The sequence below is a fragment of the Gadus morhua genome, chromosome 3 (genome assembly GCF_902167405.1).
Source record: "Gadus morhua chromosome 3, gadMor3.0, whole genome shotgun sequence".
In the NCBI taxonomy this organism is placed as follows: Eukaryota; Metazoa; Chordata; class Actinopteri; order Gadiformes; family Gadidae; genus Gadus; species Gadus morhua.
The window spans coordinates 22,929,190-22,951,633 of NC_044050.1; the positions used below are offsets into that span (position 1 = coordinate 22,929,190).

The 22,444-nt window shown below is 45.6% G+C and overlaps 2 protein-coding genes, 2 long non-coding RNA genes and 1 other non-coding gene across 5 annotated transcripts in view; 2 read left to right on the plus strand and 3 right to left on the minus strand.

Annotated features, from left to right (window-relative positions):
- LOC115540793 (uncharacterized) overlaps positions 1-4,066 on the plus strand; it is a 30,062-nt gene extending 25,996 nt beyond the window's left edge. Inside the window, exons 22-23 of the mRNA XM_030352370.1 lie at positions 1,513-1,885; positions 2,394-4,066. Of these exons, the coding sequence (XP_030208230.1) occupies positions 1,513-1,885; positions 2,394-3,313 (1,293 nt within the window). The 3' untranslated portion in view covers positions 3,314-4,066. The remainder of the gene's footprint in view (positions 1-1,512; positions 1,886-2,393) is intronic.
- A 1,177-nt stretch (positions 4,067-5,243) lies between these two features.
- On the plus strand, positions 5,244-7,255 carry LOC115540503 (uncharacterized). The gene is made up of 3 exons (XR_003976202.1): positions 5,244-5,397; positions 6,433-6,793; positions 6,927-7,255. It is a non-coding gene; the product is annotated as an uncharacterized LOC115540503 (long non-coding RNA).
- Positions 5,610-5,681, minus strand: trnam-cau (transfer RNA methionine (anticodon CAU)). The gene has a single exon. It is a non-coding gene; the product is annotated as a tRNA-Met (tRNA).
- A 72-nt stretch (positions 7,256-7,327) lies between the features above and the next one.
- LOC115540504 (uncharacterized) lies at positions 7,328-10,044 on the minus strand. The gene is made up of 2 exons (XR_003976203.1): positions 9,547-10,044; positions 7,328-9,200 (listed from the first exon to the last, which is right to left on the minus strand). It is a non-coding gene; the product is annotated as an uncharacterized LOC115540504 (long non-coding RNA).
- Positions 10,045-10,343: 299 nt separating this feature from the next.
- Positions 10,344-22,444, minus strand: part of tmem132a (transmembrane protein 132A) — a 14,208-nt gene continuing 2,107 nt past the window's right edge. Inside the window, exons 4-15 of the mRNA XM_030352372.1 lie at positions 21,326-21,541; positions 20,610-20,752; positions 19,194-19,304; positions 18,527-18,772; positions 17,200-17,367; positions 16,647-16,842; positions 14,733-14,876; positions 14,392-14,594; positions 12,912-13,131; positions 12,529-12,720; positions 10,990-11,976; positions 10,344-10,352 (exon numbers count right to left, since the gene is read on the minus strand). Of these exons, the coding sequence (XP_030208232.1) occupies positions 10,344-10,352; positions 10,990-11,976; positions 12,529-12,720; positions 12,912-13,131; positions 14,392-14,594; positions 14,733-14,876; positions 16,647-16,842; positions 17,200-17,367; positions 18,527-18,772; positions 19,194-19,304; positions 20,610-20,752; positions 21,326-21,541 (2,835 nt within the window). The remainder of the gene's footprint in view (positions 10,353-10,989; positions 11,977-12,528; positions 12,721-12,911; positions 13,132-14,391; positions 14,595-14,732; positions 14,877-16,646; positions 16,843-17,199; positions 17,368-18,526; positions 18,773-19,193; positions 19,305-20,609; positions 20,753-21,325; positions 21,542-22,444) is intronic.

Sequence of the window (22,444 nt, forward strand, 5' to 3'; positions counted from 1 at the left end):
CTGAGGAGGTCAGAGTGTTTTGAGAGTGAGGTGGCGAGATGTTCCCAGAGTGAGATGTTCAGAGGTCCGAGTGTTCTGAGCGTGGGGTGTTCTGAGCGTGAGGTGGTGAGAGTTCTCAGACTGAGGTGCTCGGAGCATTCTGAAAGCGATGCGGTCAGGGTTCAGGGTGTTCTGAGAGTGAAGCGTCCTGAGAGTGAAGCGTCCAGACCATTCTGAGACTGAGGCGGTCAGGGTGTTCTGAGAGTGATGCGGTTCCCCCTGACAAAAGGTCAGAAGCCCTGGTGCTGCCAGCCCCTCTGTGAACGTAGATCTTCTTGTTCTTGATGGAGAGTGAAGCCAATGTTTCACAGTGCCCCAATTCAGGAAATTAGATCCTCTTGGGAGGAGGTTCAATGTCAGAATTTAGAAGTGGTTTCAGTTCACAGTGGATCGCTATGGATCCGCTTTAGTGTTGCGTCAGTTCCAGCTTGCAGACTAGCTCCTGCAGTCAGGCTTCCAACAAACTTTAACTGTTCTTTCAATCTGTACCTACTTTCAGTTTCTTTTTTTTTACTGATGTTTTTACATTAATATATGCTTGCAGTTTAGTTTTTTATATTTCCGATACGACATTATCATGGTACCCGATTATATTTTAAATTCTTTATTTCTTTTTAAGAAAATATATATGATGTGTGAATAATGAATGATTGGGATGGATAGATTGGTTTTTTATTCACCCCCTAGAAACATGGGACAATACATGAAGGGATTTTATTGTGTCACATGTTTGTAAATTTGATCTGTGAAGACAAAATGATTAAACATGTTTTAAAAAACAAAAATGATGTGCCAATTTGTGGTTATTCTAAGATCGCTTCATACGAGTTTTGAGAAGTTAAATTACAAAGTTGTGACACAATATTAACCGCAGTATTAAGATGACTTACTTTATCTGTAACATTACAAAAAGTTAATTTCAGCCAATAGGTAGGAAGGATAGTTTTAGGGGTCAAGGTGTGCACCCCCTTCCTGTTTTTCTTGACCTATTCTTAAACCTTACTGTAATGAAAGTTATATTGCTGAGCTACAATACTGAATAGTAAATAGCTGACCTATCAGAATGCAGATCTACTGCTTCCTACATGTTAACATTTCTGTCTGCAGCAGCAACTCGTGGAAATGTTGGGACAATTGAAACCTATTTGGACACAAATCCTGGATAGCTGACCGCAATATTCCAAGTTTTCCAGGGTTCATATCGGAGGCTGTGATTATTTCACAACACGCATGTAAAGCAGTTCTGCTCTATTAGAAACCATTGGTCCCTTTGAAGCAGAGGAAACCTCTGTATAGAGTCCTCTGTTCTGGGTGTAAAGAGTCCCCTGGTCAACAAGTATAGAGTTCACGAGAGTCCTCTGGTCTATGAACTATAGAGTAATCTGACCCCCCCCCCCCCCTCTCCTTGTCTAGACCCCTGGTCTACGAGATCCACTGATAACCCCCCCCCCCCCCCATCTCTCTCCTGTCTAGACCCCTGCTGACCCCCAGGCCAAGCCTTCAGAAGATCCCTGCACTACTATCCCTGTCCATGCGGGGGCCACAGTCACCAACACGCAGTCCAAGGACTCCACCTCCCAGCAGCCCCGGCGGCCCGGCAGTGAGGCTGCGGCCTCAGAGGTCTCCGTGTTGGACCTGGAGGCTTTCTTCACCCGCTGGACCCCCGACTCAGGAGCCCCGCCCACTGCTCCTCCCTCCTTCAGCACAGAAGAGCTGCTGGAGGAAGAGGAGGAGGAGGAGGAGGAAGAGGTGGTCCTAGTAGGGGAAGACCACCATCCTCCACGCAGGAGGAGAGGGTTCAGCCAGAGGAGCTCTAGAATACACACCAATCACAGCCCTTCTCCAGGTAAACGCACCAATCACAGCCCTTCTCCAGGTAAACGCACCAATCACAGCCCTTCCCCAGGTAGAGACGAATCACAGGCCTTCCCCAGGTAAACGCACAAATCACAGCCCTTCCCCAGGTAGAGACCATTCACAGGCCTTCCCCAGGTAGAGACCATTCACAGGCCTTCCCCAGATAAAGGAACCACACCCTTTCCCCAGGTAAAGGAACCACACCCCTTCCCCAGGTAGATGGACCACACCCCTTCCCCAGGTAGATTGACCACACCCCTTCCCCAGATAAATGGTTGCCAGCCCTTCCCCAGGTAAACAAACAGGAAGAGGACGTACATGGTACATACTTCTTCGGAGGGCTGTGTCTCAACTCCTGTGCTGTTAAATAATGAGCTTGATTTTATAAAACAAACTAATTATGAAGTTAAGGTACAAAGTAAGCTGACTGGTTTAAAGACGGATACTCTGTACTTGTTGTTGGAGAGCCGGAGGTGTTGACCACGATCTGTTCACAGGCACCTCGCTGTCTGCATCATCACGGATACAGGCCCCTCCCCCACAACTCACCTGGAGCAGGGCAGCGGCCATGATGAGAACGACGCAGACCCAGTCGCTGCAGCACGGGCGTCATGGCAACAGGACCGCCCATCGTGTTCTACATTCCTCTCAGAACCCGCTTACCACCAACGCTGGACTTGCTAGCGATGTCAGCCATCGAGCTGGAACACTGAATCGCCGTTTTGCCCATTTCCCCAGCTTTCCCCCAGCCGGTCTACCAGCCAGAGGCACTGAAGGGAAGGGGCTGAGCAGCGATGGTTCGGGACTAGATGGTGTTAGCATTGGGCTCGATGGTGTTAGCCTTGGGCTATCTAATGTTAACATGGGGCTGGGTGGTATTAGCATGGGGATGGATGGCATTAGCGGGGGACTAGGTGGGGTTAGCTCGAGGCTAGGTGGTGGCAGTTTAGGACAAGGTGGTGTTAGCATTGGGCTGGATGGTGTAAACATGGAGTTAGATGGTGATAGCACTGGGCAAGGCATTGCTAGCATGGGGCTAGGTGGGGACAGCGGGGGGATAGGGGATGTTGGCGGGGGCCTCGACGGTATTAGCTCCAGGCTAGGCGGGGGAAGCCGCAGGAGGAACTACGTGTGCAGGGCCTGTGGGAAGGCCTTCTCCGGGCTGTCCAACCTGGAGGCCCACCAACGGGTCCACACGGGGGAGAAGCCCTTCAGCTGCTCCACCTGCGGCAAGCGCTTCTCAGAGGCCGGCAACCTGAAGAAGCACCAGCGGGTCCACACCGGGGACAAGCCCTACAGCTGCCCCCGCTGTGGGAAGCGCTTCGCCTGGGTCTGCAATCTGAGGACCCACCAGCAGACCGGAGCCGGCTGTGGTTCGGGTCCGGGAGGGGAGAATCTGGATCAGCTGGGACAGTGACACCCAGAGGCCTATAGACTCAAATATAACCTCAGGGACAAAGACATTAAGCTATTATATTATTATTTAACACATTCAAATTGTATTTCTTTTCAAAGTAGAAGGCACTCTGTCCAGAATTACTACACAAACAAGTTAAAGAGAACAGTCAATCTCTGCTATTTTGTATTATAAGAGGTTACTGCTTCATAGGTCCATTCCCGATCCGGAACGCCAACTCTGTATCTGCCATTGGTCCTGAACGATTTTCCACACAACACGTGTTGCAGTGCTGTCTCTTATATTAGAAAATAGCCCAGGGAGCCTGTTCCCATGGAGCATCTAATGCCGCGTTTCCACTGCAGGGTGCGGTACGGTTCGGTTCGCCTCAGTCCGGTAGGGATGGGGCGGTATAGCCCAGCTCAGTTCCGAGGTCGCGATTCCACCGCCGACAGTACCCTTTATGGTAGGCCGGATGTCGATCGCCGCGGCAGCTAAACATTGTGTCATCATGGCAGCGCGACACAGTGTAGCCTGCTCAATAAAAACAATGGAAAAGTTTTACGTTATTGTCGCGTTTTACATTTCGCGTTTTACGCGACACCTTCATTGTAAAGAATAATACCTCGAGGCTACTGTTTGTTTGTTTTTATCCCCACGTCGCCCGGAAGTGACGATTCTGTCGACCAATCAACGGAGGGGGTGTGTAGCTCGAATTCTCCGGCACCTTTTCAGGCGTCCCCCAACGGAGGAGTACTGAAGACGAGGGCAAAACGAGTACGGCTCAGTTCGGGTCACGCCCACTTTTGGCGGTTGAAACGCAACCCGTACCGCACCTTTGCAAACCGAACCGTACCGCACCCTGCAGTGAAAACGCGCATTAAGGGTCAGCCAACACATAAATGTAGTCTACCCGTATATGTGACTTTACAGGAAACCTAACCTTTGAGCTATTTAAAACATTTTAACTCCTTCTGGTGGTTAATTTTAGGGGAGACTACTGGCATCCTCCATTTAAGGTTTCTGATGACGCTCGTCCCTTGACTCTTCCACATACACAACTCGAATACAACTCGGCAATAAATAGATTCATCTCAGAATTGTGACCTTCATCTCAGAAATCTAATTTAAATCTCAGAATTCAGAGTTAAATCTCAGATTTTGGGTTTAGGTCTCAGAATTCTAACTCAAACCTCATAATACTGACTTTAACCTCAGAACAGAAAAATAATCACATGTGGCCCTAATGCTCTTATGTCTAACCAAGTCTACCTAACATTAATCCTGAGTTGATTGTTTTCATTCTAAAATAAAAAAATATATAAATCAAAGCTTTTCTATTTTCTAGTATGTATTATTTTTTTTACAGTAGGCTAAATACAAGAAGCAATGTAGCAATAATTATTGTTCAGCCCAACACCCGATGTTAGCATTTAACCTAGTAAGCCAAAATGTAACGGAAGCATGAAGCATCTGATTGACTAGCTACGCAAGCGAAGTGAGGGTAAAATACACGTTCCAGTTTTGTGAACATTGTGAATCTAAATACGTGTAAAAGACACCATTTATATTGACCCACATATTGATTGGTGCAGAGCTACATTTGGAGATTCCGTTTATGTTGAACAAGGGACGTTCTTCACCTATCTCACAATTTTCGTGTGACTCGAAATTGCACACCTTTCATGTCTGAATAAAGGATGCTTCCCCGAGTTAGTCTGTAATTTTAGTACCTTTTGTTTAAACAGGCGAGCATTTCAGCTAATTTGTTGAGGGTTATTTTTCCATACCTAAAATAGATTAATAGATTCTTTGGTAATTTTCACAAAATGTTCATTCTTTGGAAGAAACTGATTCGCCATGATTAAATCCAATCCTCACAAAATGTGATAATATTTTCCATAATTTTTTTTATCATCGGAGATGAATGTGTGTTTGCGAAGCTCAGCCAGTGTGACCACGGGATCCGGAACTCCTACAGCTGTTGGTAAACAGAAAAACACGGGGTCATGCGCTATCGTATTTCAACCGTCTCTGGTCTCATTTACTTGAAAAAAGGAAGGAACCAAAAGTTCATTTTATTTCGCCGCCCACCATAAGCAAATGTAAGTGTTGTTAATGCATGTCGGTGAGGGTTGGTGAAATGTAGACAAACAAACATTTATGGACTGGTTGTCTGACATGAAGTGTTGAAAACAAACATTATACCTCCGTGCTGACTTCTTATGCAGCAGTCTGGCTTGTAAAACAATGTTTCCAAACTTTTGTGGTTGACAAAAGGCGACATGAAAAAGATTGAAGCGAAGAAAATAAAAGATAGCAGAGGATGGTTTCGATCCATCGACCTCTGGGTTATGGGCCCAGCACGCTTCCGCTGCGCCACTCTGCTGCTGATGACGACGGTTGATGTTTTAACAACCTAATAGCAGTCTATATGTGATTAAGGGTGCTTCAAGCGACTGAGATAAACAATACAGCCCATATGGAGGACCACATTGCAAACCGAAAATTGAATCAAAGAGTTAATAATTTCACTCATTCACAAGTTATTTTCGTTCTAGTGGTGACGTTGGTTACAACCCCATGCTTGTACCCTGAGGTGCGTTCAGAATCGCAAACATAGGCGAACGTTCGCGAACGATTTTAAACATTTTCCGTTAAACGAACATAGGCAAACTGTCTGAAGAGGTAGTTCTCCACAAACAGATGCTCTCTTCGGCTACGTGACATTCGTTGCCATGGCATTAAACTAAACTATATTGAAATCATTTACTCCTTTCCTACACAGAAAGCAATAGATAAAACGTTTATTTTGCATCCTAAAATGCGATTTGAACGTTATATCGCAGTAAGTGGGTACAACTTCGGTGACGTAGCCCTCTATTCTTGAATTTTCCGTACTGGTTGTCTGCAGTAGGCTTTCAATGAGGTCGACCACTTGCAAACCCTCTTCTGTAAACTCTTCCATTAACATGGAGGCTGCCGCTAATACCATGGCCTTCGTATCCATTTTTTTCGTTTACAGTTTGTTTAGAACGGTGTTCAAAAATCGTTCAAAATTAATTGTTTAATGTCAACGCGTTCGTTGCGAACGTTCGCCTATGTTCGCTGAACTTGAACGCACCTCTGGTCTCCAACAGATTCATCAGAGGGTTTTCACGGCGCGTCATCAGCGCGTCATCGATGGCAGTCGCCATGTTGGAGGTACTCGGCAAGGTAAATAAACCGCACGCCAAGGTAAATAAAGCGCACGCCGCAGTAGATCCCGAATATCTTCGTGGAAAATGGTAAATTATTGCCGTGTTTTTGGCTGTACCAATCGGTCAGACCGCGAAAAACATTTGGAGTATTACAGACTGCCAAAAGTTATAACTAATCAAGGAGAACAATGCCAAAAGTTGTCAGAGGAAAGGAGGCGCTTGTGGTTAGCGAAGCTGAACCAGGATCTACGTGGCAAAAATCTGGACAACGTCCGAATTTGTTCGGCCCATTTCTTGTCAGGTAAGTGACATGTTTTTATGTTGCATTATTGACTTAATATCTGATTAGGATCATATTTAATAGTCTGCTACAGTAGCAACACAGTTCTTAAAATGTAGAGCTACAATGTGCTGTATTTCTCATTGTATTCCAGGTAAAAGGTCTGACCTTTATCAAAAGGATGACCCAGATTGGGTGCCATCTGTCGGAATGACAGGTCAGCAAAGGTCTCCTGAAAAAGCTGGGACATCATCACGCTACAGCCGTCGTGGGAATAGAACCCAGCAGAGACTGAGAGAAGCTGCTGCTGATGCTGCTGGTGCTGGAGTTGCTGCAGAGACTGATGATTCTGAGACTGATGACCCAGCTTTGTTCACCTGTCTGTTGTGCTCTGGTGAACCTTTGCCCATCCATTGTTGATTTTGACTGAAGAATATTTTTATATGCACTTTGTCAATAAAAAGACTATATAGCCTAAAATTATTTATAAATGGTTGTTAATTTACAGTTTTTGTTAACGTATTGTTGTGGAAGAGAACACATCATAACACTATCATCAGAACACAGATTTATTAAAGGAAAACCACACAGTTATCAGAACAGATAGCTTATAAACTATACAGTACTATAAATTATAGTATATACAGTATACTATAGTGCGAACATAATTTTGTATGTAATTTGAGTTTTACAACTTTTTTTGTCAGTATAGCATTGCAAAATCTCACCAACTTGAAATCAAATGCTAAAAATATTTAAAGAACAGTTTCAAAAAAGGTACACGTTTCTAAATAAATTAAATATTGTTTTAACCAACATTAAAACAAAGTGCCTGAAGTGCGTAACTTCACAACAGTCCACTAAAAAATACAGTTTTGTTTTTTTACTTCAAAGGTTTCTTTCCCTTTTTTGGCTCAAACTTAGGTAGCTTTTGGCAATACCATTTTCCCTTTGGTGCAACCTTGACATTAATGCACGAGTAGTGAAACCACTTAATATGACATTTTGCATTGTCACACAAAATCATCTTTCCAAACTCAACCTGGCCACAGAAACACCAGGTTTCTTCTTGGCCACTGGCACTTGCAGCACAATCAGAGCCATGTGATTCAGCCGAGGTAGATACTCCAGGTTGCGAGGACACATTGGCCATGGTAGATGAAAGCCTTGTGTAAAACTTGCCAACTAACTCTGGCATAATGGCTGTGTCAAAGTATTCTTGCTTTTCTGGCATATTGTGTCCCAAAACTCTTCAAATAAAATGCACTCAACATGCAAATCCTTTTCTGTCCAAACAACTAAATAGGCAGATTCCAGTTTGCACACCCCAAGTTGAGTTTGCAACTGGTAGAAATACTGGTGGTTTCGGTTAAGTGTCAGTTTCCCTTCACTGTCCTTCTCCAAATAGGATACACTGTCCAACATGTCACTTTTCACACAGAATGGACATTTCACTTCAATTACACTGACACCACAACAATCACAAGAAACAAGGCCATCGGGAGAAGCACCCAAGAATGGCACACTTGGATTTATGAAAAAACCTGTGTCGTGTACTTTAACATTTTCATGATTCCTTATGTACATCTATAAACATATAACGTGCAAATTTCTCATGATTACATCCCCAGGTAGTGGCTTTTGATGTGAATCTGTATGACTCAGGATAGCATACACTTTTGATTAAGCTCTGAGCTGGCTGTTTTGGATCAGTGCAACATGCAGTTTTCATTTTAGATGCTGTGATTCGACCAGCGCGAAATCTAAACCACAGTTTAGAGGAAGCTTGATACCTTGTAGCGGCCTCAACTGCCTTTGCTTGCTCCTCTGAAACAGAAATTTCAACATCTTTGCATGTGGACAATAGCTCACTATAGTCCATGTGAACTGCTTCGTCTTTTCGCAATTCCGTCAACACAAGAGGTACATTTTCTCCAATTGATTTTGGAACAAAACTGTCAGAGTAAGGCTCAATCAGGGACAAAATAGCAGACTTTGATCCAGTCGCGCTAAGAGCACTGAATAATGATGACAGTTCATCACTGGTTGGCTGTTGCGGTTTCCCAACTGTAACAGTAGAAGAAGTGGAAGTATCACTTGGGTCCTCAAGTGGCTGTCCAAGAGCAGCACATTTCATCCTGCCAGCTCTTTTACTTGAGACCTCTTGGTTACAGTGAAGTCAATCTTCCGGCATTCCCTGTATTCCACCTTAGACAGTGCAGTAGGTAACAGCCAATACGCCTTCTCTTGCGTCACTGTCTTTGAGTCCCTCAACTTCACTGTTTCTTCTATGAGAAACAATAATGCAGCAACATGTGTGCACGTCTCTCCGAGGCCAGCCATACACGTGCAGTGGGCTCCAAGTATCCGACCAGACTTCTCAGCGATTATCCAGGGTTGTTTCTCGGATTGATTGAGAATGGAGAACCTGAATAAAAGACATGACAACCAAATAAGTAAGAATAACAAAATAGTTTCTCACCGTTTCACTTTAAAAAAATGAATAACAGTTAGGCTTATCTGCATCACTTGTTCACAATGTGGCCACACAGGCCCCCAGAGGTTATAAACTCTGATAGTGATAAATGCACTATAAATAAAGTTGATAGTGTACAGTGTACATAGCAATCTAGACTGTGGTCTGTGGACTGCATATCAAACTGGGGGTCCTTGAAATGAAAAACGGTTGAGAATCACCTGGCTACACCTTGGGTATTGCAATGATATCATACAGTTATGGTTAGGTTGATTAAAGACATTATTGCATTACTTACTTTGGCCTTCGCAACACATCTGTCGTCGATGACTTGGTATTGAATCTCCCTCACCCATCCACACACCATCTGGTTATAGGCCTCCAAACTTTTGTACGCTTTAAGGTCTTCCGCTGTGTATGGGCTTGGCGAGAAAACCAGGTAGTTGACGATGTCAGGATAACAAACAGACGGAAGACTCTCCGGGTCGTCATTGATCCAAGACGAGGGAGCCAACTCGTAGGGATCTGCACCACCAATCAAATCTAACTTCCTCATATATCCTGCTTTTTCGCCCGGCCCAAGTCCTTCCCTGTATGCCTTTGCATCTATAACGCCTTTTGACGAGCTTTTCTTGGGTTTATGACCTTTATCCATCGCAGCGTTTTCGTTTATCCAGCGCAGAGTTTACATGCATTACAGCGCAGTGTTTACATCGAGTGCCTCCAACATGGCCGCGCATCCGGGTTACTGCCCAAGACGTGACGTCGGTGAAAACCCTCTATAGATGGTCAAATTGTATACACATTTAATTCAAAAGGCGATGTTTAAAAACCACATAGGCCTACATAAGAAGGATTATTAACCAGCTTCCATTTCATTCTCTTTTGCGACGCATACATTGAAGACAAACGGAAAAATCACGTCAACGTCATAAACAGCTTTTTTTTTTTGACAGGTTAGATGGGTCTTCTATATGAGTGCATGTGTTCAACTTCATGATTCACCCTCCAATACAAAACCAAAATACGGTCCGTTCTATTTCAGTACTTTAACTTTCCTAACAATTTTTCACTGAATAAAAATATAGGATTCATTCATTTAGACTGTAAAACAGTTGAGTTAACATAAAAGTAATCACTAATAAAGTGCTTATTTTCTTTGAGGTCCTTTTCAAACATCCGCAACAAGACAGGAGCAATTGATTTAATCGAATAACTTCTTCTGATTTATTAATAAGTTGTTAAAGTTGTACGTCCACACCACCCAACTGGATCATCATTTTCAGGAATACGAGAATGATTTTATAACTTTATTTCCCTTCATGTTACTGTTCTAGTACAATGGTCTAAATGTTTCTTTTATACAAGGAGACCGTTCTGACAGAGTAACATCGATGTCATATGCCCGAAAGTGTAGTTACCAGATACTTTATCTATGAACGGTATTCAGCTAAACAACACATCAACAAATGATCTCTGCCACCTCATCCTTCACCTCCTCCATATTCTCTCCCTCTTCCCTCACCTCCCCGTGACTCTCTCCTACCACCTCCTCCATATTCTCTCCCTCTTCCCTCACCTCCCCGTGACTCTCTCCTACCACCTCCTCCATATTCTCTCCCTCTTCCCTCACCTCCCCGTGACTCTCTCCTACCACCTCCTCCATATTCTCTCCCTCTTCCCTCACCTCCCCGTGACTCTCTCCTACCACCTCCTCCATATTCTCTCCCTCTTTCGTCACCTCCTTCACCTCCACCTGACTCTCTCCTACCACCTCCTCCATATTCTCTCCCTCTTTCGTCACCTCCTTCACCTCCCCCTGACTCTCTCCTACCACCTCCTCCATATTCTCTCCCTCTTTCCTCAGCTGCTCAACCTCCTTCGCCTCTCGCTCCTTCACCTCTACCTTTCCACAACTCTCTCTCCTCTCATCCTCTCCTTTCTCCTCTCCCTTCTCCTCTGGGCCCTCTCCTCCAGCCCCCCTCCTGCTCCTCCTCCCCCTCCTCCTCTCTGTGAGGGAGCAGGGCAGACAGTTGACCAGGAAGAGGAGGGAAGAGAGGCAGACGAGAGAGAGGAGTGTACCCACCCCTACATCTATCTCTCCTCCCCATCTGGCCTCTTCCACTTCTCCTCTCCATCTCTCCTCCTCCTCCTCCTCCTCCTCTCCACCTCCTCCCCACCCCTCTTCATCTCCTCTCCTCCATTCCCTCTCTTGGCTGGGAGTCCACACGGCGCGCTCCAGGATTTTCCCGCCATAATAGTCAGCATTGGTTTGGTTGCCGCTCCCAACAGTGTCCAGCTCCTGATTGGACGAATAGAAGTCGGCATTTGCATCCACCCATGTATCCGAGATGTCCAGCTCAAGCTCCTCCCCCTCCCCATACTGGCTGCCGATTGGCTGCAGTGGATCCAGGTCCAGGTGGACTCTTATCCAACCCGATCCCCCCGCCAGACTCCGGGTTCCTGCCTCTGGCGCCGCCTTTTCCCCCTCAGACAGGAAGTTGGAGTTGAGTGGCGGTTCTGTGCATTCGGGCACCAGCAGCTCTGCCCTTAACAATGGGCCTCCCCCGTCTCCCCGGGCAACCACACGCTGGGTGGAGCCAGGCATCACGGCGACCACGCTCTCAGCCAATGAAGAGAGTCGGAGGGAGAAGGGAAGGCCGGAGAAGGAGGAGAGGAGGGAGGAGGAGTCGTCATCAAACTGCAACCACACGCTGAGCGACGCCTCCTATGGGGGGGCAGCATGTCCAGGTAGAGGGAGCACAGCATTAAAGAGTCAAGTATTAAAGAGCAACCAAAGCATTAAAGAACCAGTCAAGTATAAGGAGTAACTAAAGCATTAAAGAACTAGTCAAGTATAAAGAGTAACTAAAGCATTAAAGAACTAGTCAAGTATTAAAAAGCAACCATATTGAACCATATTGAGTAACTAAAGTATTAAAGTGTCACTAAAGCATTAAAGAGTCACTAAAGTATTGAAGAGTAACTATAGCATTGAGGGGTAACAAAAGTATTAAAGAGTAACTAAAGCATTAAAGAGTGAACAACGTATTAAAGAGTAACTAAAGTATTGAAGAGTAACTAACGTGTTAAGGTTTAACTAAAGCATTAAAGAGTAATTCAATTATTGAAGAGTAACAAAAGTATGGAAGTGTAACTAAAGAATTATATAGTAACTAAAGCATTAAAGATAAACTAAAGCATTAAAGAGCAACGAAAAAAATTAAAGAGTAAAATTAAAGTGAAAAGAAAACCAGCTAGCTTACAGCTACTAGCCCACCTGATCAGGACTGTAAAGGATGTTGAAGGCTGTGACTGTTGCTGTGACAACTGAGGGGTGGGCGGGGCTGGTGGTGATTGACATGCCGAGCCCACTGACCAGCTGCACGGAGAGGTCGCTGGGAGCCACAGGGTCAGAGGTCACCGTGATGTCACAGCTTCCCAGCACGCCATCCCACTGGCCAGACACTACCTGGGCGAGAGAGAGAGAGAGAGAGAGAGAGAGAGAGAGAGAGAGAGAGAGAGAGAGAGAGAGAGAGAGAGGTAACACAGTCTGGATTATAGTACATATCTATGAGATCAGATGAACTGAATTTAAATTAAATTAGGCATTTCTGTGGTAACCAGGTACGCACCACATGACTATATAAAAATGGTCCTTACCTGCAGCGTTGTCTTTCCTGGCTCTAAACCAATCAGACTGTTTTGTTTGCCCAGGAACGCTACCTGAGGGTCCTCCACTCTGAGCGAATCACTGACCAACTCTGTCACATCCACCATCCAATCAGAGGAGCCCATGAGGTGTGTGATCCCGCCCTCAAGGTCGTGAGCCTTGAACTTGGTCAGGACCTGAACCGAGGAGCGCTGGTACACAGCCGAGCACCTGAGTAGACACGTAGCATAGCAACATAGCTCAAAACAACCTGTAATAAAACGTAGCATAAGGTAGAACCTGAGGAGCCACGTAGCATAGAAACATAGCTCAGAATACCCTAGCATTAAACCTAGCTTAAAGTAGAACCTGAGGAGAAACGTAGCATAGCAACATAGCACAGAATAACCTAGCAAAATACCTAGCATACAGTAGAACCTGAGGAGACATATGTTAGGCCACATAATGTAGCGTAGCGATGTGTAACGTCATCATAAACATGATATACAGATTGTATGACGTGATGATAGACAGACTGAATGAATTAATGATAGACAGACTGAATGAAGCAATGATAGACAGACTGAATGAAGTAATGGTAGACAGACTGAATGATGTAATGATAGACCGGCCGCCTCTATGATGTGATGATAGACAGACTATATGATGTGATGATAGACAGACTGTATGACGTGATGATAGACAGACTATATGATGTGATGATAGACAGACTATATGATGTGATGATAGACAGACTGTATGACGTGATGATAGACAGACTGAATGACGTGATGATAGACAGACTGAATGATGTAATGATAGACAGACTGAATGACGTATTGATAGACAGACTGAATGATGTAATGATAGACAGACTGAATGATGTATTGATAGACAGACTGAACGACGTAATGATAGACAGACTGAATGATGTATTGATAGACAGACTGAATGATGTAAGGATAGACAGACTCTGTGATGTATTGATAGACAGACTGAATGATGTAATGATAGACCGACTGAATGATGTATTTTGATAGACAGACTGAACGACGTAATGATAGACAGACTGAATGACATAAGGATAGACAGACTGAATGACGTAATGATAGACAGACTGAATGATGTAATGATAGACAGACTGAATGACGCGACGATAGACAGACTGAATGATGTAATGATAGACAGACTGAATGACGTAAGGATAGACAGACTGAATGACGTAAGGATAGACAGACTGAATGATGTAATGATAGACAGACTGAATGATGTAATGATAGACAGACTGAATGATGTAATGATAGACAGACTGAATGACGCGACGATAGACAGACTGAATGACGTAACGATAGACAGACTGAATGACGTAACGATAGACAGACTGAATGACGTGACGATAGACAGACTGTACGACCTAATGACATGCAGACTGTACGACATGGCGCTGAGCTACGTGGCGTGCGAGACGGCGGCGGCGGCTAGCGGCGGTACCCGTGCTGGCTGCGGTGGCGCCAGCCCTGGATGGCGTTGAGCACGGGGTCTGAGACAGAGACGTGCAGGGGCACGGCGGGCGCCCATACCCTCAGACACAAGGAGCTACGGAGCGCGCCCAGACCAAACTCCACCCCCACACAGGTGCTACCCACTCCTGATTCGCTCCCGTCCACAAAGAGGGAGGAGCAGTCGCTGGACACCTGCCATTCCAGGCAAAGAGAAGAGAATGGAGGTGTGTGAGAGAGTATGTGTTTATGTGTGTGTGTGTGTGCGTGTGTGTGTGTGTGTGTGTGCGAGAGAGTATCTGCGTGTGTGCGTGCCTGCGTGTTTGTGTGTACCTTGATAATGTTCTCGTTGCTGGACTGACAGGTCGCGGCAGCGGTGACGTCGGACATCGTCCCATCTCGGCCGACTGCCATCACCGTGACAGGAAGTGACACGGACTGCCCGCTCAAGATGGCCGTGTTGATGATGGTGTCGGTCTGCGGAGAGAAGAGCATTAGCCCTAGCATCTAACTCATATCAACTCGTATATGAATTAGGATGTGGATAGAAAAACTATATCTACACTCACACACATATGTTCGCATACTGTATGTGTACATATAATTCCACATTTGGTGGAATCATGTTTTCTAAAATAAGGATCAATGGGGATTTATCCCTTGTTTTATTACTAAATTTATAGCGCAGCTCTTCCCAGAGCAAAGAAAGCCTCCGATTGGTACATCCTTCGCTTGGCCTGTCTGAGAGCAACCAGCTAAGACCAATCCCAGACATTATACCAATCCACTTCAGCACATATATACATATATATATATATTATATATATATGTGTATATATATATACAGAGGTGGAAAGTAACGAATTACATTACTCGCGTTACTGTAATTGAGTAGCTTTTTTGTGTACTTGTACTTTTTTAACTACTTTTTAAAATGTGTAATTTTACTTTTAATTAAGTACATTTTCTTTGGAGTAATGTACTTCGGTACATTTTACAGCACAAGCGTTACTGAGTAAAAAAACGTGTTCTGGTAATGAATTATGGGATGTAAAAACCTGAACGTTGTGCCCCTGCGCGCCGGCAGCTCTAGAATTCTAGCCTAGAACCTAGTTCTTTTATAAAGAGTGTTGGCGCGTACGACCTGTCTCTCACTCAAACGATGAAGAGTAAGAGAACAGTAGAGGCAGAAAACACTGATTGTAAAAAAGTAACTTTTTACTTTTACTTAAAGTACATTTTAAATTATTTACTTTTTACTTTTACTTGAGTAGATTTTTTGACCGGTAAATTTACTCGTACTTGAGTACAATTTCAACAGAGTAACAGTACTTGTACTTGAGTAAAATATTTTAGTACTCTTTCCACCTCTGTATATATATATATATATATATGTATATTCATGCAAATGATCAGAGACCTTTGTTTATCTGATTTAGTCTTAAAGGTTGGGTATGGGATTTGCGAAACGCCAGCAGATTTTGAAAATACACAACTCAAATGGTCCTACCCCCTCTCCTTCAACGCTGACTCTGACTCCACCCATTCCAAGTACCTGGACGCGCAATCATGCACGAGCGCGAACGCAGATGCGCGAGAGCGAGCCAGGCTAGCGTAGGTTTTCGTTAAACAACATGGCAACATTAAAAAAAAAAACATGGGGATGGTGGCGTCTTGTCTGCCATGGAAATTGTCTTCTACTGCTAGGTCCAAATGTGGATTAACTAGTTCCAGTAGCTACCGCAGGATAACAACAAACAGGAGCTTGCTCTGGGTCACGAGCTCTGGGTCACGAGTACTGCACGAAGGGGTCGCGCGCGGGGCGCGGGGGAGGGGGAGTGCAGTACGACCGTTTGATTGACGTACTTACTGTCCAATGCTACTCGGTGGCTCTGGAAATCATTGGCTGGAGTTTTTCGAGCCCTGCCCGTTCCACAGATGATTGACTCGGTTAATTTTTATGTCAGTACTTCTAACTCAGTGGCTGTAAGTGGGTTATGATAAGGATTTCAAGTAATTCTGCAAAAATGGCCAAAAAAGCGAATTCCATACCCAACCTTTAAGAGGACAATAAATTAATCCCCTAGTTCTGCACACGGTGAGAATGGCACTTTGTAAGATTTGCTAATATATTTATCATATATGTATAGAAAACGTTCTATATATATATATATATAGATAAAAGATATGTACATGCATAAAATATAACCTAAAAAGATCGATACAGTATCTATAAACTGAACATACCTCAGTGATCGCCGCTATGCCAAGGATTGGCTGTTCTGTGAACGAAAAGCTGCTCAGCACCGCCCCTTGTGCCGGAGGACGGGTACTGCGCCCTGAATACTCCACCCACCAATTAGCATTTACCGTCATGGCAACGCCGAAACTCCACTTCAAACCCTCTACAGACAAACAGGCCACCTGCTGGTAGAGAGATGTGCTGGTGACAGAGAGTGAGAGGGAGAGAGAGAGTGTATTTGTGGGCTTTATCAGTGTTTGTTTGTGTGGTGTGTGTGTGTGTGTGTGTGTGTGTGTGTGTGTGTGTGTGTGTGTGTGTGTGTGTGTGTGTGTGTGTGTGTGTGTGCGTGTGTGTGTGTGTGTGTGTGTGTGTGTGTGTTAGTGTGTGTGTGTGTGTGTGTGTGTTAGTGTGTGTGTGTGTGTGTGTGTGTGTACTGTAATGTGAGTGTCTGTTTGTGCGCGCTGTACCTGTGTGTGTATGTTTGAGTCTGTGAGAGTGTAGTGTGTGTGTGGGTGGGTGTTGTGTGTGTGTGTGTGTGTGTGTTTGTGTGTGCCGTACCTGTGTGTGTGTCGGTATGGTGTGTGTGAGTTTAGTGTGTTTGTTTGGCAGACGATAGAGATGACATCATGTTTAGCTCCATGCGTTCTCTCCAGGGTCACCGCCCAATGGTCAGAGGTCAATGTTCTCTTGGCTGCCATGGAAACCAGACCCCTCTTCACCCTCAACCTGTAGACACAAACACACACACACGCACACACGCACACACACACACATGCACACACACACACACACACACACACACACACACATGAACACACACACACACACAACCACACAGACTGTGTAGTAATATTTATAATATATCAATAATATTTGGAATGACATGACCATAATAATATTTGTTATGTAATATTAATCATTATAATGTGAAATTGATAATATTGACAATTTATTATTAACATCTAGAAAGTAATATAAATTACTTTTTAAGTGTTATCACATTTAATATGTAATATTAATTATTTCTGAAATATATTATTAGTAATTGCAATATTAATTATTCAATAATAATTAATTATATTGATGATGTAATTTTGATTTTAATAATGGTTATATTGCTATGTTTTGTTGATAATATTTATAATGTGAAATTACTCGTTGGTATTAATGATATTTACAGTGTTATAGTAATAATATTTATAATGCAATAGTAATGTCTATAATTTATTGGTAATAATGGTTCGAATGTCTTATAAATAACTCAATATTGTATTATAAAGGATATTTGGACTGTAAGATGAATAATATTTATAATTTATTGTTAATTAAATATAGCATGTTATATTAATAATGTGTATAATTCATTAATTAAAATGTTTATAATGTTAGATTATTAGATTATTAATTGTATTGATGTAGTATTAATCGTTTTTATAATGTATTATGATCATTATAATGTAACATGAATAAAATTGATAATCTATCATACAGAATATTTACATTATTAGTGTATTATAAATACATATTTTATATCTTGTTTTATTGTATTATTAATAATGTTTATAATGTCATATGAATAATGTTTATAACGTATTAGTATATGAATATGAAAGGAAAATACTTAATGCATATTATGCATGATGTAATATTAATAATGCTCATGACACATTCTGAATATTATACGTTATGTGATATTAGTAATACTCATAATACATTATGAATATTATACATGATGTAATAATAATAAACACAACACATTCTGAATATTACACATTATTTTACACTCATAATGAATTATGAATATTATCCACAATGTAATATTAATAATACTCATGAAACATTATGAATATTATCCATGACGTAATATTAATGTTATTTCTTCTACCTGATGGTGACACTGGGGTTCCCTTTAAGGCTGACCGACACGGCCGCCGGCTGCCCTATTCTGATTGGCCCCTTAATGTAGCGAATCAGAACGTTGGAATCCAAGTGAAGCTCCTCCCCTTCCTGTCCACCCAGACAAGCCTCCTCCTCTCTGGTTGTGTTCCTGACGAGACGTCTGCCCTCCGGTCTGAGGAACACCGACCTGAAGAAGAAGAGCTGCCGCTGGGAAACCCTGTCCTCCCTACACCTGGAGAGAGAAGGAGGGAGGAGGGGGAGGGAGGGAGAGGGACGGAGAGGGGAGAGAGAGGAGGAGGGGGGGATGGAGAGAGAGAGGGGGGAGAGAGGGGAGAGAGGAGAGAGAGAGAGAGGGAGAGAGAGCAAGGGGGACAGAGAGGGAGGTTGATGGAGGGGTGGATGAATAGGTAACATTGCGTGGAATCAATTGTTTCGATGATGGATGAAGAGTGACTAAGTCAGGAATTCCAAGGTTTTTCTAACTTTCGCCTCTTTCACTAAATAAAATATCGTTTTGGTTAGATGCTCGTTGTATGTAATAATATACAATTGATCCCAGTTGTTCCTGCTGTGCATGATGTCACCCTTCCTAAAGCGTCTTATTTAGCGTGAACGAGTGCGGCAGAAGGCGTGGCTCCTGTGGGCTCCTGTACCTGCCAGGGGAGGCCTTCTGGTCGGGCCCCGAGGAGGAGTAGTAGAGCTGGACCCGGTCTCCTGGGGCCACCGGGGGTTTGGGGGCCTCTAGGGGCCCGGGAACACGGTGTCTGGACCAGAACAGAAATAAGTAGAACTAGTATCCGAGTACTGGTTCCAATGCTGATACTGCTCAGAGATCATAGCCCATATCGGCTCACTGCAACACATGAAATCGACAGCAACCAACAAGAAGGCAGATTGCATCAATACATTTACATTTAGGGCATTAAGCAGACGCTTTTATCGAAAGCGATGTACAATAAGTACATTTGTGAGAAGAAAGAGAAAATATAAATATATCGCCGTCGGTACATTAAGGATATTCATAGAACAAGGCCCAAGCACTTGAAATGGCTCGGTTGACACATTCCCCGTACACAACAAAGATATCTAGGATAAGATGCTGCACGATTCTTGGTACTGCTTTTAAGTGCCAGGACGTACCTCATCCCATAAGCGTAAGAGCAGAGGCGCCGCATCCCATTAGGCATACCAGGCAACTGCCTGGGGCCCCGCAATTGTTTGGGGGCCCCGGGCCAGAGCCAAAAAAAAAAAAAAAAAATCGCTCCACCCCCCCCCCCCCCCGTCAACAATCCTCTGCCTAGGGCCCCCACACTACCTAGAATCGCCCCTGCGTCAGAGGGATGTTTTTAGGAGAGTAAGGGTGGAGGGGTGGAGGGAGGGTAAGGAGGGAGGCTAAGCAGAGTCCAGGTGAACTCTGACCCATTGAGAAGGTGGGGGGCCACTCTGCGGGCCGGACGTCGGCAGGGAGCTCGTTCCACCACTGCGGTGCCAAAACAGAGGAGAGTTGTGACTTTGTTGTTGTAGACTTTTGGCTGCTCTTAGCGATGGTGGTGCCAGGTGTCCAGCTGAGGTAGAGCGCTCCAAATGGGGTGTGTGGCCTGACTAATCTAGTTCCACGTCGACGCAACGCGATGACCACGCAGACGATTCGACGCAGTCGTGAACCTGTTTTGGTTCTGCGTCGGGTTTTAGTGAGCGGACCAATCACAGCCCTTGCTTCTGCGTCAACTCGACGTAAGGTTACAATTTTTGGGAGGCGCATGTCAGGCCCTTGCGTTGGACGCAAGGAGGGTCCAGAAGGAAGTAACGGGTCCGTAAACCCCTTGCGTAGTTGCGACTGCGAACCATAACCATGGAGCATTAGAGCTTGAGCATAGGGGGGGGGCATCTCCGTGGACCGCCGTGTAGGCTAGTACCATCGTCTTGAATCTGATGCGAGCGACTACAGGGAGCCGGTGGAGGTCACATGGGAAGTGGCGGGTCACATGGGAGGATTGTCGTAGGTCTAACACACGAGGCGTGCAGCACATAACAACCAACACTTAACAAGGACAACAACAACAGCGTACCCGTAGCGATGGCGCTGAGCTCGCTGGCGGTGGTGGGCGTGTCTCTGGCGTTTGTGCACGCCAAGATATGGTTGGTCAATGTGTTGGGATGCAAACCAATCGCTGGGCAGGGTGAGAGTGACTGTGCACACACCAAGAGGAGGCTGAGAGGGGGACCAGGGAGGAGTTCACCAGCGATTAGTTATAGTTCCCTAGTGATCAGTAGTACTTGACTAGTTAGTAGGAGCTTACTAGTGATTAGAAGAGTACTACACTGGTGATGAATTGTTCCCTGATGTCAATAGGCAGACAATTCACATTTACAAGACCGGACAAAACGCTACATAAATTATATTTAGTTTATTAAAAACCTTTAATGAGATAGTTGAAGCTTATAAGTCAGCCATCTCACCGACCCCAATCAGACCCCCTTCATCACATGGAGCAGTTTATTGTTCTTTGTATCTTATAGATCCTAAAAACATAAATCACAGACACGAATGTACACACGCACGCCAACACGCACACAGACACACACACGCCATACGTGCGCACGCACACACATACCCATGCACACACACGCATGCACACATAAGCCCGCCATACACAAGAAGGTACGCACGCAAGCATGCATGCATGCAGGAACACACACACACACACACACACACACACACACACACACACACACACACACACACACACACAAACACACTCCCTTGATGTGCGAGTGGTTCTACCTGTGTGAGGCAGGAGGCGCGGTGCTCCTGGGTCTCCCTGAAGGCGTGGAGGGTGAGGCAGGAGCCCGGGGCCCAGCCCACCCCCCTCACCTGGAACAGAACCCGCACCTTGTAGGGCCCCGCCCCTCCATGCCCCCCTGGCCCTAGCTCCACCCCCTCTGACAGCAGGGAGGCCCAGAGAGGAGGAGACAGGGGAGGGAGGCGCTCGGAAACCATCTGAGAGGGAGGAGAGGAGAGAGAGGACAGAGAGGAGAGGGGAGAGGGGGGAGGAGAGAGGGGAGAGGGGAGAGGGGAGAGGGGAGAGAGGAGAGGGGGGAGGGGAGAGGGGGGAGGAGGGAGGAGAGGGGAGAGGGGAGAGGGGGGAGGAGAGAGGGGAGAGGGGAGAGGGGGGAGGAGAGAGGGGAGAGGGGGGAGAGGAGAGAGGAGAGAGGAGAGGGGAGAGGGGAGAGGGGAGAGGGGGGAGGAGAGAGGGGAGAGGGGAGAGGGGAGAGAGGAGAGAGAGGACAGAGAGGAGAGGGGAGAGGGGAGAGGAGAGAGGGGAGAGGGGAGAGGGGAGAGAGGAGAGAGAGGACAGAGAGGAGAGGGGAGAGGGGAGAGGAGAGAGGGGAGAGGGGAGAGGGGAGAGAGGAGAGAGGAGAGGGGAGAGGGGAGAGTGGAGAGGGGAGAGGGGAGAGGGGGGAGGAGGGAGGAGAGAGGGGAGAGGGGAGAGGGGAGAGAGGAGAGAGGGGAGAGGGGAGAGGGGAGAGGGGAGGGAAAGGAGAGGAGAGAGGGGAGAGGGGAGAGAGGCGAGGAGAGAGGGGAGAGGGGAGAGAGGAGAGGAGGGGGGAGAGAGGAGAGGAGAGAGGAGAGGAGAGGAGAGGAGAGGGGAGAGGGGAGAGAGGGGAGGGGAGAGGGGAGAGGGGGGAGGAGAGAGGGGAGAGAGGGGAGGGGAGAGGGGAGAGGGGGGAGGAGAGAGGAGGGGAGAGGGGAGAGGGGAGAGGGGAGAGAGGAGGAGAGAGGAGAGAGGAGGAGAGGGAGGGAAGGGGAGAGGAGAGGAGGGGAGAGAGGTGAGAAAGGAGAGGGAGGGAGAGAGAGGGAGAGGAATAAGGCGAAAGCAGGAGAGAACACAGGTTGAGGAAC